Source organism: Sinocyclocheilus anshuiensis, unplaced genomic scaffold (assembly GCF_001515605.1).
Source record: "Sinocyclocheilus anshuiensis isolate Anshui unplaced genomic scaffold, SAMN03320099.WGS_v1.1 scaffold454, whole genome shotgun sequence".
Taxonomy (NCBI): Eukaryota; Metazoa; Chordata; class Actinopteri; order Cypriniformes; family Cyprinidae; genus Sinocyclocheilus; species Sinocyclocheilus anshuiensis.
Genome location: NW_015548217.1, coordinates 1,863,328 through 1,880,353, shown reverse-complemented (window position 1 = coordinate 1,880,353; position 17,026 = coordinate 1,863,328). Strand labels below are relative to the sequence as shown.

Below are 17,026 nucleotides of genomic sequence, written 5' to 3'. Positions count from 1 at the left end.
AAAATTAAAAAACAAAAAAAAAAAAAAAAAAATATATATATATATATAATGGAAATTCGTTAGTCTGAGAGGGTCCAGGGTTTTATGAAGAAACATTTAAGACTTTAAGACCTTTTAAAGACTAAGTTCAGATCGTTTTAGGAATACATGTGTCAATATGCTTCTTTTGTCTCATATTTTTGTCTCATTTTCCAGTGCAAATTTCTAAAGATTCAGAAATCAAGACAGATTGACTGGTAAGTGAAATGAAATGAAGTCTTGTTTTATGAGAAACTGATCAAAATGAAGTGAGTTTATGATTAAAACAAGAACAAATATCTATAAATATCTATCTATAAATAAAGTTTTCATTCTCCATTGACAGAATTTTCTTCCTGTTTTAAGCATAAACTTCAATTTTGTTCAGTTTCTCAGGCTTCATATCTTCATTTCGCATCTCCAGTAAATGTACCTTGATTTAAGGATGTTTAGAAATGTGTACTGTTTTGTTTAGAAAGACTCTGGGCTCTGTTTTAAGGTCTTCATTTGTGGAAGGGCAGATGAAGCTTTTTAAGCTCTGCAGAAAGTATATGTAAATGCACTCATACTGTAAACTTTCCAGAGCTCATCATAAGGTATGTAGAGCCTGTATGTGTTCGGTCTAAGCATGTGTGCTCTTGGGGTGCGTGTTTGCAGTAGATGAGGGCTTGAATTCCTCTGTGGAAACCTCTGGAATATAATGCGGTGTGTCCGATGCTATCTGAGAGAACAATGGCACGTCTGTGTCGACCCTCCGGAGGTCTGTGGAGGCAGACGCGTGATAAACGCACACATGTCCATGCTTGACTCTCACACTCGCCACCCAACACGAAGACACCTTCACATCCACCGCCACGGGCCATGTCACTCCGTCAGACAATATTCCCGCTCAGCTTTATGAGGCTTTCTGTAGCTTCCAGCAGAAGATCACAGTGCTGAATAATGTGACCTCTAACAGGTTTCTGTCTCCGGGAGCTCCACACGAGAGTCAAGCCATCGCTTCCTAAAGACATGAAGTCTGCATGCGTATCAGGTACAGTGCTTTGATTTTAGGACATGTACAGGCATCGCCGCCTAGAAACAGATGAATGAAAATGAATAACTTCCATCAGTAAAGAAATGGGAATAAACAGCCTTCAAGGAGTCGGAAATATCATATTTATGAGTTCACACCATAGGAGTGATCAAACGAAGATGTATGGGAAATTTGAAATTCTAGACGATACACAAAATGTGATGTAAAAGGGGTGTGTGGATGTTGCAAATCTATCTGTAGTAATAGTATTTTATAATATTAAGGCACTATATATGAAAGCGATTATAGACAACAAAGGCTAATTTAATTACTGATTCAAAGAGTCTGTATTATTTTTTACGAGAGTGCGATGTGATAACGAATATTATTTTTTTCAGAGCGCATGGCGTCATGATAATGAATGTCACAATGAATATTTTTCCTAATATTTTTTTTTTTTCAAAGGAGTCATTATAATTATAATTTTTTTCTGAGTGCGTGGCATGCCAGCTTGCTTATAATAGAATTGGTTACTACACTTTTTCTTAGTTACCCTTTATTACATATTCTACATTAGAAACATAAGCAACTCTGCAACTGCACGTCAACTAACTCTCATTAGAGTATTAGTTGACTGTTAGGTTATGGTTTGGGTTAGTAGAATAAGTTGACATGTACTTGCAAAGTTACTCAAAATCAGTTGAGTGTCCATCAAAATAAAGTGTTAGCAGATATTAAGCAGACAGTCTACTAACACTCTAATGACAATGTCTAGTCGACTTGGAGTTGCAAAGTTACTTATAGTTAATAGCATATCTAAAGTGGACTATCAGAATAAAGTGTTACCATTTTCTTTTATACGATGCTGAATCTTCATCACCTTTAACACTTTCACATTGACAATAAACTCATACTGCAGCAAAAAGCTTTAAATCATGTTTTCTTTCAATAAGAGTTGATTTCTGGTCACGTGGATGACAAAGGTCAAAGATCAGAGTTCAACTGCATGCAAATGAGCATCAGTGTGATGCATCCACTGTGCAGTCAAGTAGAAAAATGGCTTGAGCTACATAAAGACTGAGGCCTTCAGTGCATGTATCATGTTGAATGCGTTTATATGCTGCTTGAAGAGTTTGACTGGCAGGAGCTGGGCCCTGGGCTGATCTGTTATTCCAGGTGCAGATGATTTATCCTGAAGCAGAGGCGCCTCTGCCCCGAACACAACTCAAACCAATGCCAGACTCGGTCCACATCAGCCCTGACTCCTGCTGATAGCTGATACCCGTCAGATCTGCTCAGGATCACACACACACACACACACACACGTATGACCGGATCACAGAGCAGAGCGGCCGTCCAGCACAATTCATTCATTTCCACGTTGAGGTCAGGCCTTCACCAACAAATTGTTCTTTTGAGCAGATTCTGAATTGAACTTTAGTTCAAGGTTGATGGCAGGAGATTCAAAGCAGCACATGTGACTCAACGGAATCAAATGAGCGGATTCAACTAAAGTGTCAAAGTTTACACAGGATTACTGAGGATCCTATACTGTACTACAGGGCTGTTGAATGCTTGAATCTGATTGGCTGACGAAAGTTCTGAGGTGTGCAGTTATTTTCAGGGAAAAGCATGGCTGAAGTAGCTCCAGGTAGCTCTTGAGTAAAAAAGCGAAGCAACTTAAAAGCTACATGACATTTCTCTCTACTGAGGTAATAATGGTGTTCTTGAAGCAGTTCAACTTACAGTAATGACCACCTCGGGTGTGCATTATATGCTAACAATTCAACGGCCCGTTTCAATTATTCCTTACTTAAAGAATTCAACTTGAACTGAGACGTTAACATTAAATAAGAGAAACTAATAAGTAATAAGCAATAAAATGCTGCATTCAACAAAACTGCTGCAATCATTTCCATGAATCAATTCCATATGAATACAACTTTCCAAAGCGACATATGGCAGGAGTGTGTTTGATTATCAGCTCAACTCACACTCTGATACTTGCTGAAAAAAAACAGGTTGTAACTAGAAAAGCTGCACTATTTTGAAAACTACAGTCATGCTAATAAAATGTGTCGTTTAGTTAATCGCCTTTTTGCTATTTCTGTTTTATAAAGCGTATCTGAAGTTTGTCCTGTAATCGTTTGCAGGAACGTTCAGGTGCCACAAATACCTCATCAGTCAAACTCCCAGATAAGCTAATGAACGACATTAGTCTCACTTATCTGGCAATTCTGGACAAAGATCGGAGCTTGTGTGTTTTGGAGATGAGGTCATTCAGGGCCGTTCACAATCAGCAGAGGCTCGTTAGGTTCGATTTCTGTGTCGTACCTTTGCCCGTAAGGCTCTCTCAGCCTCCAGCTCTTCCTCCAGCTCCTCAATGCGGACCTGTGGGATGAGAAACCAAATACAATCATACTTGGTATAGTGTACTAAAATGAATCATTCCGTGCATACTCTGTTGACCTTAAAAAGCAAAGAAACTTTCATTTAAATGCGCAAATAAAGATAGAATCTGTATATAGACACAAAACTACTGTTTGTGGTTGTGAAGATTTTTTGATGTTTCTAAAAGAAGCCTCTTCTGCTCATCCAGGCTGATTTATTTGATCAAAATACAGTACAAATTGTGAAATATTTTTACTATTTCAGATAGCTGTTTTGTATGTGAATATATGTTCAAATTTAATTTATTCCTGTGATCAAAGCTGAATTTTCAGCATCATTACTCCAGTTTTCAGTGTCACATGATCTTTCAGAAATCATTTGAATATGCTGATTTGCAGCTCAAGAAACATTTCTAATTATTGTCGATGTTGAAAACTGCTGCTTCATATTTTTGTGGAAACTATGATACAATTTCAAGATTCTGTGATGAATAGAAAGCTCAAAAGAGCAGCATTTATTTGAAACTGAAATCTTTTGTAACATCATGACTCTACTGTCACTTTTGATCAAATTAATGCAGCCTTGCTGATCTTACAGACCACAAACTTTGGAGCAGCAGTGTGCATACATTTTTTTACTGTTTAATTAACAGAATATAATCAATTCAGTATCAAGAGATTTTTTAATGAAAAAGACATTCTAAAGAAATAAAGACATTTGAAATAATTGAATAACATTCCATTTTCCAAAATAACCCACTCCTTTGGCTTTCTTCCCATGTGTCCAAATCTAAGATAAGCTCTCCAATCAGTGTGACACCATAATCACACAGTAAAAAACCACAGAGGAAGAGCGAACGGCCAACTAGATGGGACACGCTGGAATTCTTGTGAAAATATCACAAAGCAAATACTCTGGGTCAAACCCTTGAACTTTTCTGTGCACACAGCTTTTACAAAAACAGGCATGTTCTTTAATAAATGTAATCAACTTCCTTAAGAGTTATATTAACCACAAAATACCATAGTGCCGAAAACATGACATTAGGAAATGTAAACTGGGAACTGACAGAAATTTATGACTGTAAGTTTGAAAACAGTGATGAACTCCTCATCCTCATGTCTTGTGGCACATAATGTCTTATGAATGATCTTCTCTCTGTCACAGGCAGGAAGTTTGTCTGAATCGCTGGAGGACACACATAACACACATGCTGACAACCTCAGATCCAACACACACACACTCACTCAGAAAGAGATTCAACTTGAACCCAAAGGCCTGAATGACTCACTCCCATTTAAAAATAGCTGAATTAAAAGTTACTTTACAGATCAAGCCACTGATGTTCCACACATGCAGGGACAAGCAGAAATGTGAGCGATACAGGGAATAACATCCGCAAACTGTAATGCAGTGAAGAAGTAGAGCTCAGAAACTCACATGCCAGCGAAGGACCTCAGTGGAGAGAACAGCCATGAGCAACAGAGACCGAAGCAGACTGACACACATACACACACACACACACACACACACACACACACAAGCTCACCTCAGACTGAAGGGAATCCACACCCCCTTCACACTCACTGAGCAGTTCAGCCTGCCCTCCATACACACACACACACACACACACATGCACACTGGTATTCTTATCATTATGGGTTCATTAAGTGTAATGGTTTTTATACTGTACAAAGTGTATTTTCTATCCCCTTACCCTAAACTTACCCGTGAACCTACCCCTCGCACAAAACTTTATGCATTTTTAGATAAAAAAAAAAAAACAAAAAAAACTGTAGCTTGCTTTAAGCTTGTTTCCTCATGGGGACATTTTGGCCCCATAACATAGGGAAGACCAGGTACACACACACACACACTGAACAGATCAGCTGGTCACACGTTATTTTAAGGACCAGTTCTTGCTATTAAAAAACAATTAACTTTGATTTTTGCTTCAACAAACTACTAATTTGCTGCTTATTAATGCAATGGATCCTCTGCAGTGAATGGGTGCCGTCAGAATGAGAGTCCAAACAGCTGATAAAAACATCCCACTAATCCACACCACTCCAGTCCATCAGTTAACATCTGGAGAAGACAAAAGCTGAAACAAATCCATCATTAAGACGTTTGTAACTAAAATACGAGTCTATAATCCAAATAATGCTTCTTCCAGTGAAAAAGTGGTCTGGTCTGAATCAGGAGAGAAATCTGCACAGATCAAGCTCCGTTTACAAGCCAAAACAGCTGCAAACAAATATGTGGGTGGATTTTAATGTGAGAGACAACAGGAGATGGACTTTTTCACTGGAGCAAGTGTTATTATGGATTATGGACTCGTATTTTAGTTAATAACGTCTTAATGATGGATTTGTTTCTTGCAAACATGCAGCTTTTGGTTTCTCCAAATCTGATGAAGAAACAAACTCGTCTACATCTTGAATCGCATGAGGGTGAGCACATTTTCATTTTTGTCTTAACTATTCCTTTAAATGCATTATAATCTCGCATTTCTAAATGAATTTAAATCTGGAGAGGGTGTCACACCTACTTGACATGAAGCGGGACTGACAGAGGTTAAACTAACATTGCTTTTCAACAGCTTTTAAATGCCTCAGACATGAGCTAACTCTCTCTTTCTTTCCAAATATATCATTCTGCTGTCACTTTCTAAGTCCCATGCAAAAGAGCCAACAGAGCACTGGTTAAACAGACTCTGCTTTAAAAAGCAGTGTGAGGTTACAACCAGAGCCTTCCTTCCCTCTCTAGAGAGATCGTTATCAGCTCCTGAACTCCTCAGCTATGTTTTAGTCATCTCTGGCTCACAAATCAGAGTCTTGGACCCCCACGGCGCTGAAAGACAGGAATGCTGCGGCTCTCCCACGAGGCCTCACCTGGAGCTCCTTATTCTTCCTCTGCAGGCCTGTGTTCAGCGTCTCCTCGGCCTCCAGCCGGCTGCTGGTGCTGCTTATCTCCACATCTTTCCTGACAGAAGACAGACGGAGAAAGAGAGCGTGTGAGGACGGGAGTGACAGGGCTAATTTAGCAGGCATGCTCTGTGTTGTTTGCTAGCCGTGTCCGATAAACGTCACTCGTGTCTCAGATTATTAAACATGCCAGTCAATCCCAGAACATCATTTGAAGATCTCATTGATTGACTCTGTGATTTGTAAGTTGTTGTTTTAACTAAAGAACCTTTAAGGCAAGTCAGTTCACTTGACGGCCATCTTAGTAACACCCTGCACAGATATTTTTTGTTTTTATTAGGCATGTAAGTACAGCTCCTATCTACATAAACCTGTTTCTATGGAGTCTAAATATGGTAATGGAAAAAATATGAAATGGGAGGAAAAATAATATTTCAATGATTTTTATGGTTGCTCGCAAAACATTTGCATTCTTATGAGAAACTTTGCCTTTGTTCGCAAAACCTTTACATTCTTCCCAGACACTTTACGTTTTCTCACAAAAACTTTTGCGTTCCTCCAAGAAATCTTACATTCACTCAAAAAAGTTTAGCATTCCTGAGAAAAATTGTGTTCATTCACAAAACTTTTGTGTTTCCCAAGAAATTTTGCATTCGCTCACAAAAAAATTTGCCTTTCACCAAGAAACTTTTGGCTTACAAAACTTTTGTGTTCACTCACAAAACATAAGCATTCGTTAGTAAAAGTATGCTGTTCCCCCAACAAACTTTTGTTCGATCAGTCAATATTTGTGTTTGCTCACAAAGTGTTTGCTTTTTTACCAAGAAACTTTGCATTTGCTCAACACATTTTTTAATTCTTTCGAGAAACTCTGTGCTCGCTTACAAAATGTAAGTGTTCTCTAGTAAAAGTATTGTTTCCCCAAGAAACTTTGCGTTCACTCAAAAAAACTTTCGGCATCCTTGAGAAACTTTGTGTTCATTCACAAAACTTTTGCGTTTCCCCAAGAAATTTTGCGTTTGCTTACAAATAGTTTGCCTTTCACCAAGAAACTTTGCGTTTGCTCGAGAAACTTTTGCATTCTTCGGAGAAACAAAATTTTGCGTTCACTAACAAAACGTAAGCATTCTCTAGTAAAAGTATCGTTTCCCCAAGACACGTTACGTTTAACCACAAAAACTTTTGCATTCCTCCAAGAAACTTTGCGTTCACACACAAAATTTGGCGTTCCCCTACGAAATTGCGTTTACTCACAAAAAGTTTGCCTTTCACCACGAATTTTTGCGTTTGCTCGGGAAACATTTGAATTCTTCTGAGAAACAAAACTTTTGCGTTCACTCACAAAATGCAAGCATTCACTAGTAAAAGTATGGCGTTCCCCCAAGGAACTTTTGTTTGCTCAATAAATTTTTGCGTTCCTCCAAGAAAATTTGCGTTCGCTCAGAACGTTTCCATTCCCCCCAAAAATGTTGCCTTCACTCAGAAAATGTTAGCCTTTTTACTGAGAAACTTTGCATTTGCTTAACAAATTTTTTACATTCTTACGAGAAACTTTGTGTTCGCTCTCTAGTAAAAGTATTATTTCCTGAGAAACTATACGTTTTCTCACAAAAACTTGTTCCTCCAAGAAATTTTGCTGGAGAAACTTCTGCATCCCCGAGAAACTCTGTGTTCATTCACAAAACGTTTGCGTTCCCCCAAGAAACTTTGTGTTTGCTCACAAAATTTCACCTTCACCAAGAAACTTTGCATTTGCTCAAGAAAATTCTTCTGAGAAACAAAACTTTTGCATTCGCTCACAAAGCGTAAGCGTTCTCTAGTAAAAGTATTGTGTAAGTGTTCCCCCGAGAAACTTTACGTTTGCTCACAAACATTTCTATTCCAATGAGAAACTTTGAATTTGCTCACAAAACGTTTGCGTTTAAATCTTTTGCCAGTGGCAACTGCAATAAATAGTCACAATTACCTCTTTTTAGGTGGAAACAGGCTTCCATTTCAAGAAAGAGTGAAATCTCCAAAACTGTTGGTCAAGATTCATTTTCAATATCATACAGTATGTCTTCAAATCAACAATAAACAAACAGGTGATGCCTCTATCAGAAAGCTGATTGGCTATTTTAACTGAAAGGCGGAGCTTCCGTTCATACATACGCCATACTGAGCAGTTTTTTCTCCTCCTCCTCCTCTTCCACATACTATCTCTGCTTTTAACCCTTTCACCATCACTCAAATATAAAAAAAAGAAGACATTTTCTGGTTTTCTTTTTCCTTCTAATTGGGGCCTCCATGAAACAGCTGGTTTTGCTTTCTACAGAATATACGCCATTCTGCATACTAACAAGCCTGAACAGCTCTAGGAGCCTGGAGGCCTTTAACTCATCAAAGCTGAGATAGCGGCGCTCCAAGCACATATCATGTTATAGACAAGAGCCGTCCAAACATCTGTTTTGCTGCTTTATCTTCTCCACTTTTAAAGCTTTTCTTGGAGACATCAACGGCTTCAAGAGATCATTCATTTTAGTTATTATAACATTATTATATGGAGTCCCTAACATTTTTGACAGCGAAACCATTTTGAGGTAAAATATTTACTTGAAGTCCCCCCACAGATTATTATTTATTATATTATTTTAATCGTTTAACAACACATTCACATGCTATATAATGAATATTGCTCTTATCTGCTAAGCGCATAAATGTAAATGTTTACGGATCTCTGATGTTGATTAATGGTCACATGACATGCAGCTAAACAAATAAAATATTCAAAAAATTAAATATTTAATAAACAATATATATAGAAAATGAATACAAATGAAATACAAATAAATATTTAATAACATTTTCATGTAATTTGATTGCAACTGACATTTTTATGATTTAATTAATTATTAGATTTTCAACTCACACACCGTTACAATCACAGTTTCTAGTTTATTTGTACCATTCCAGACTAAACAAAGAAAAAAAGGGACACGTAAGCCAAAAGAACAACTGCTTCAGAAGTAAATTACATAACTGTGATTCATCTGTGAAATGCAGTTAATTTATCATCATTTGCATTTGTGAAACATCTCCTCACCTCCTGATCATCTCCTCCAGACTGGCCCTCATCTTGCCCATCTCTGTCTGGTTGTCCATAGTGTTCCTACCGTCTCCCTCCAGCCTCCGCCTGCTCTTCTCCAAATCCGTCCTCTGTTTCCTCTCCTGCTCCAACAGATACTCCAGCTAGGAGAACATCAAGCAGATTGGTGTGATATCTATATCTATCCGTGGCCCGGACCACAGTGATCTGCTGATCTACTCACATCCTCTGCTTGCAGCTTCAGCTTGGCTTTCTCTTTGGTCAGGAGGTTCACCTTCTCCTCCTCGCACTGTAAGTCCTCGATGGCCTGCTGCAAAAATAAAACACAGATGTGAGGGTCTGTCGAGCAGATGCGGCGTAAATTTCCAGCCAAGAACGGCTCACATCTGACCGGGATGCTTTCATTCGTCCGATCACAGAGAAAGCTTGATGGCTTAATCAAATCAGACCCTGAAAGGCACATTCATTCTAGTCTAAAGTGAAGTAAGCTAAAATGTAAAGCACACCACACCATCACACCAACACTATGCTCCTTGAACGAAGAGCTCACATATCTGGAGATGGTTCCTGATGAAGGTCGTAAATCACAGAGATGAGCTGCTACTGTTGGACATCTGGCTTACGTTACTGCACACCGCTCATAGAGTTTTATGGAGCACAAAAGAGATGGTGAGAGGAAAATAAGACACTTCTTGACTTTCTAAGGTGAACTAAACCGTGATCTCAGGTGCTCTGCATCTACATCAAGACAGATTACTTAGAAAGGAACTGCTTCCAAATAAGCTAAAATTGCTTGGTTAATGACAAATAAAAATGTCCACAGAAACAAACAAACAAAAAAATTCTAAAAACACATGAGCCAAGTTGGAAATCTACTCTTTGGATTTGAAAAAGGATACTATATTTAAGAAAAGTCTAAATGCAATGACTCTAAAAGTAATAAAGTATTTCCCTCACACATGAATATCACTACTTTCAAAACTCTTTTAAATATATATATTTTTTCAAAGTTATTATTATTGTTATGAACAATTCATAAATATCAGTAGGTTTTTAGGGGTTGTACCACATGACAATTTACAACTTGAACTAATCTTGGCTTCACATAAAAGGTCAAATTATCTGATATTTCTAGGATAACATTTCTTGTTTTATAGTTTCTCACCCATGTTGGTCAAATTTCATGAGAGACTACAGTTATGAAACTGCTTTAATGCTTTTTTATTATTAATGCCAATGAAATTTTTTAATGAAAAAGACTTTTAGAGGCCTTTTTCTTCATGATATCAGGACAATTGTATTACCCTAATATTTCTGTCCTCATGCCCACAAAAATATCCAAATGAACTTTAATTCATAAATTAAAAAATGGTTATCACAAAGAAGTATATGTATGTATTACATTTTAATGTATTTCTGAATTAAATAATAAATCCGAGCATCACAACACTGATGCATAAAAACAGATTTCTTACAACAAAAGTATTTAAAATATTTAAGAACATTTGTTCCGAATTATTGCACATTACCATCTTTTCAACCGGGTCAAAACCACATGAATAATTCATAAATTTTATGATATGTAAAAAACGTATCAATTACTAGTGCCGTGTTAGAGTCAAACACCATGTTTTGATTGGTAATCAAGATTTCCAAGCAGTTCACTGCTGCAACTCATTATAAACCATTTCGCAGAAAATATTTTTCATTATTTAAGAAACAATCACAGCAGTGACCTGAACCCTTTAAGTTATTTTCCAGATTAAAGTCGGAAATGGCCTGTTGTGCCAGAGGGATGAACGCTAACCTGTTAACAACCTCCAACTTGTCTTCCAGATGGGTCTGTCCCGTGTAAAAGAGCAGGCTGTGTTGATTGCATTAGTTACCTCGCCTCATGACTGACCTTTACACTGCAGCATCCTTGGAAAACACTGGTCAAAACTGTCCAACATATGTCTAAGGCTACTGTTCTGAGTGATGGATTCTGGAACATGAACAAATACACGCAGAGAATGTGATTCCATGTCATTTCAGCAGCCCTCACCTGGCTCAACTCCACCAGGTGCTCCTTTTCTTTCTGCAGTTTGTGAACCAGCTCGTTCTTCTGGGTGAGATCTTCAGAGAGCTTCCTCACTGCAGAGTCTGAGGACTAGAGAGAGTTCGGGTGCATCCGATTTAGGAATATTTGTAAGATAAACATTTGCAATTATGAAAAATATTTCCAATTACGGCCAAGTCTCAATTGCGAGAAATGAAGTCACAATTACGAGAAATTAAGTTGCAATTACGAAATATAAAGTTACAGTTATGAGAAATAGTCACAATCAAGGGAAATAAAGTTGCAATTACAAGAAATAAAGTCGAAATTACAAGAATTAAAACTTGCAATTACTAGAAATAAAGTTGCATTTACAAGAAAAAGTCGGAGTTTCAAGAAAAGGTCACAATATCAAAAAAAGTTGCAATCACAAGGAATAGTCACAATTACAAGGCATAGTAGCAATTACAAGAAATAAAGTCCCAATATGAGAATTAAAGTCATAATTATGAGAAAAAGATGCAATTAGAAGGAATAGTCACAATTACAAGAAATACAGTCATGATTTGGGTAAATAAAGTCACAATTATAAGAAATAAAGTTGCAATCAAAATAAATTTGTCACAGTTACAAAAAACAAAGCCCCAATATGAGAAAAAAAAGTCACAACTGCAAGAAATAAAGGTTTAATTGTGAGAAAAAAGTTGCAAGGGCAAGAAATAAAATCGTAATTGTGAGAAAAAAGTTGCAATTAAGGGAAACAGTCACAATTATGAGAAATAAAGGTGTAATTATGAGAAAAAAGTCACAATTAAGTGTAATAGTCACAATAATGAGAAATAAAGTTGCAATTGCGAGAAATAGTTACCAATACATGAAAAAAAGCCCCAAAATAAGAAAAAAGTCACAATTACAAGAAATAAAGACATAATTGTCGCAATTAAGGGAAACAGTCACAATTATGAGAAATAATGTTGCAATTGCAAGAAATAGTCACAATTACGAAACTAAATTGCAATCATGAGAAATTAAATTAAATTACAAGAAATAAAATCTGAATTGGAAAAGTGAAGTTACGAGTTATAAGTTACGAGTATAAGTTACGAGCAATAACAAGAGCAGTAATTTTGTTAGAAAAAGAAACTTATACTGACTTTGTATGTGGCAGATGTGATTTGTTTCAACAATGACATGAGGGACTAATGGAGCACACGTGTGTGTGTGTGTGTGTGTGTGTGTGTGTGTGTGTGTGTGTGTGTGTGTGTGTGTGTTTGGGCCTGTTGGAGCTTTGAGAAGCAGATCTAGACCAGAAGTGTAGAGAGCTTCCTCAAATACTTTTATCCTGATACCACAGCTGTCATTGTTCCTCTGAACTCAAACAGACTTAAACTAGAACTATGAGCAGACAAATAACCCCACACATCTGCACTTACTGTAAATTGTTAAGAGATGAGACAAAATTATAATTGGAATAATTATGGACTACATGCTGTAATTGAAAGACAGCACACCTAGCTCGAACTAGAAGTCAGCACAGCTTTATGCAGTGCAGTTAAGGTAACAATTATTGCCATCAGGACACAACGCCTATGGAACTGACTATATTTTTTAATATATTTTTGCAGTTTTGTTTTAAATTTAGAAATGAAAGCTGAATGTAATGCTCTTAAGACTTGAGTTGAGGTCACACATGAAGTCACCCACAGTATTTCTATGGCAACAAATAGACTCCAAACCATTTCCACTTGAAGTGTAAAACAAGCCGTACAAGCCTGTTCTTGTGTATGTCAATGTTAGCGGCAGGATTTGACACATTTTTCCATGGATAGTATGTCACTCAAACGCTTGCCAAAGATCCTGACAACAACTGCCAGAACAACTATCACCAAATTTAATTTTCATGTCAAATTTCAAACGTATATTGTTAGATAAAGTGAAACAAGTGAAAAGTGAAGTGAAAGTCTCAACATCAGAAATAAATTTGAAATTGCAAGAAATATAGTCACAAATATTTACAATTCCGATAAACAAAGTTTCAACTATGAGAAATAAATCATAATTATGAGACAATGTTGCAATAGTAAGAAATAGTTGCAATTACAGAAAAATAAAGTGGCAACTTTAGAAATAAAGTTGCAATTACTGGAAATAAAGTTGCAATTTTGAAAAATAACTTGAAATAGAGAAACAGAGTTGCATTTATAAGAACTAAAGTCGCAATAACAGGAAATAAAGAAACAAGAACTAGAAATAGAAAGTCGCAATTATGAAAAATAAAATTGCAATTATGGGAAATAAAGTCGCAATTATTAGAAACAGTCACAATTATTAGAAGTAAAGGTGCAAATACTATAAATACAGTTAGAATCCATGATAATAATAAAGCAATTACGAGAAAAAGTTGCAATCATGACAAATAGTGCCAATAAAATGCCAACATGAGAAATAAAGTCACAATTATGGGAAATAAAGTTGCAGTTCTGATAAATAAAGTTGCAGTTATTTCTTATCTTCAGTTATTTATTTTCTTTATTCTCTGCATACATTTCTGCCATATGTAATTTAACTGACAGTCACCACTGATAAGCTACTACTAAATATACTGTAGAAACTTAATTTTCTGTCAAGTTGCTTTGCAACGATTTGTATCGTGAAAAGCGCTATACAAATAAACTTGAATTGAATTGAAAAAATAAATTTGCTATTACGAGAAATAGTCACAATTATTTAAAAAAAAAAGTTTTCTTTTTCTTTTAAAAAGTCCCTATCTGAAACATAAAGTCACAAAGTTACGAGAAATAGTCACAATACGAGAAATAAAGCTGCAATAGAGACAACAAATAAATTCTTTAAATTTCGCATCATTTTAGTTTTACCAGAATGTTTACAAATGCATACAGTATTTACCAGTGATCCTACATGATCCCTTATTATCTGAATTCAACACCAAAAATAAAGTCAAAATCTAGATTGGTCCCCATAAGAACTGTAGGTCCTCTCCTCTGCTCTAAATCATGAAGCACGAAATATTCCAATACAGTTTCAAATGATATTCTCCAGACTACTAATGATGCATGATTTACAACGTGGTGGAAAAAGCTCATAAGAACAGAAATGGCTGCAGTCCCTCCACTGTAACAGGTCAAGCGCGTGTCAGCCAGTCCTACCTGCTTGTCCTTCTCCACTGAAGTCAGCGTGTTCTCCAGCTCCTCTAGGTCTCGGCGCAGACTGCAGCACTCGGCCTCGAGCCGGTGACGCTGGGAGGCCAGCTGAGCGGCGGCGCCCTCCTCCTGCTCCAGACGCTCCTCCAGTCCCACCACCTGCGCCTCCAGCTGAACGCAGCGCTGCTCGGCCTGATGGAGGCTCTCCTGCTCCTGCTCCGGGGAGGACGAGACAGACAGAGGACACGGATGAGTCACCCGCTGCATGTCGGCCTCGAGGGACACACTTCAGAGGGGGATGACAGGAAAAGAGCAACAAAAGAGGCTCAAAGCGTAAAGCAGCTGAGCTCTTCACAACCGTCCTGTGATCAGAAGCTTCAAAACATGAGAAGGACAAAGTGATCTTCCCTCGACGGAGCGGATCATTTAACAAACTAGTCCCAACAGGACATAAAAAGCTCTGCTTTTGCAACTTGTACTTTGATACATGCCGTCAAGTTAAAAACACACAAATATGAGGGTCCTTGCAAAGTTGGCAGTGGATGTGTTTTGCCCACGAGCATATTTCTCCATAAATGAGCTTGTTCTGTTCTGATTTCAGTCATTCGTGTTTGGCTCATTAGTAAAGCATCTGTTTTTATCACTTGCTTATCAACTAAGACATTAATGGCAGTGTTACATCACCTTAAAATGTTACAGGACCAACTGCAATATTTTTGTTCGAGCAGCTCAACTGGAAGAGACAGAACAACACTGGGGCGGGGCCATCTGTTTGACAGACCAATGGGAGACGAAGGAAGTGTTCATGTAACAGACTCAAAAACTGCTTCCACTTGCTTCTAATTATGTGCAGTTATAAATAATACAAAGATTATTAGAGTATGACTAACAAGGAAATACTATTTTAATCTTTCTACTTCGAAAGATTCTTATTTCTTTGTAATTATTTGTGAAGTTTACTAGCAATTTTTGAGTCAAAATCGTTTCAAAGTAAGTCCTAAACCAATTTTTCTCAATGTATGGCCCTTTATTTATTTTCTAACCATTTGATCAGCTTGTTCCAGAAGACCAGCTAGTTACATTAAAGACCTCAATAAATCATTAGGAGCCACAGGTATTGATTTTGCATTTCCTGATATGTGACCCTGGACCACAAAACCAGTCATAAGGGTAAATTTTTCGAAACTGAGATTTATACATCCTGTGTTATGATAGGACAATATTTAGCCGAGATACAACTATTTGAAAATCTGGAATCTGAGAGTGCAAAAAAATCTAAATATTGAGAAACTCGCCTTTAAAGTTGTCCAAATTAAGTTCTTAGTAATGCATATTACTAATCAAAAATTAAGTTTGAATATATTTACAGTAGGAAATTTACAAAATATCTTCATGGAACATGATCTTTACTTAATATCCTAATGATTTTTGGCATAAAAGAAAAATCAATAATTTTGACCCATACAATGTATTGTTGGCTATTGCTACAAATATACCCCAGCGACTTAAAGGGGTCATATGATGCGATTTCATTTTTTCCTTTCTCTTTGGAGTGTTACAAGCTCTTGGTGCATAAAGATCTGTAAAGTTGCAAAGACTAAAGTCTCAAATCCAAAGAGATATTCTTTACAAAAGTTAAGAGTCAGCCGCACCTACCTAAAACGGCTCGTTCGAACACGCCCCCACATACCTACGTCACTATGTGGGAAGATTTGCATAACGCCACCCAAATGTTCACGCAAAGAAAGAAGGCGTAACTTTTATTCTCGCTGTAGTTTTGTTGCCGCTGCTGCCATGTCATGAAGACATTGTGTGTTTCGTTGTGAAAGCGAAACTACTTTGTTTGGGCTTCCAAAAGAGGACGATATCCGCTTCGTCATGCCTAGAGCTGATCCGTGCTGGCTTTTCACCGCTCCTTCGCGGGGACCGCCGTTCTCGACCCCGCCGCCTCAGCTCACTCTTGCCCGGCCTCAGCTCACGCTAAGCCGGGGCTTTCGCTCACGCTAGGCCGCTGTGTGATTCATTGTGAAAGCGAAACTACTTTGTTTGGTCTTCCAAAAGAGGACACGACTAGAAATCAGTGGTTAAGTTGTATTTACAACACTGTTCCAGAACAGTTCAACCCAAATATTCAGATGTGTGCAGCACATTTTATGGAGGACTGTTTCCTGATCCTGGAAGAGTAGACTACAATGCGTCTGTGCACAAAGGCTGTTTCTATAAAGTGGGGCAGTTCCAACTTTGCAAGGACAGTCTGGCGCTTCTGACTCACTGCCTGTAAGTAAATTTGTTAAATTTAAACAATATGCCACTGATGATTCAAACGCGAGTTTTAAACAGTGTAGAGTAGCGCTTGTTTGTTTGTCATTTCTCCGATCACAAATGCAGACA

General features: G+C 37.5%; 1 protein-coding gene across 1 annotated transcript in view; it reads right to left on the bottom strand.

The window, feature by feature from the left end:
* LOC107653912 (myosin-16) overlaps nucleotides 1-17,026 on the bottom strand; it is a 53,116-nt gene that overhangs the window by 18,891 nt on the left and 17,199 nt on the right. The window contains exons 4-9 of the mRNA XM_016440774.1: nucleotides 14,642-14,848; nucleotides 11,481-11,585; nucleotides 9,660-9,746; nucleotides 9,434-9,579; nucleotides 6,319-6,409; nucleotides 3,368-3,424 (exon numbers count right to left, since the gene is read on the bottom strand). Coding sequence (XP_016296260.1) covers nucleotides 3,368-3,424; nucleotides 6,319-6,409; nucleotides 9,434-9,579; nucleotides 9,660-9,746; nucleotides 11,481-11,585; nucleotides 14,642-14,848 — 693 coding nt within the window. The remainder of the gene's footprint in view (nucleotides 1-3,367; nucleotides 3,425-6,318; nucleotides 6,410-9,433; nucleotides 9,580-9,659; nucleotides 9,747-11,480; nucleotides 11,586-14,641; nucleotides 14,849-17,026) is intronic.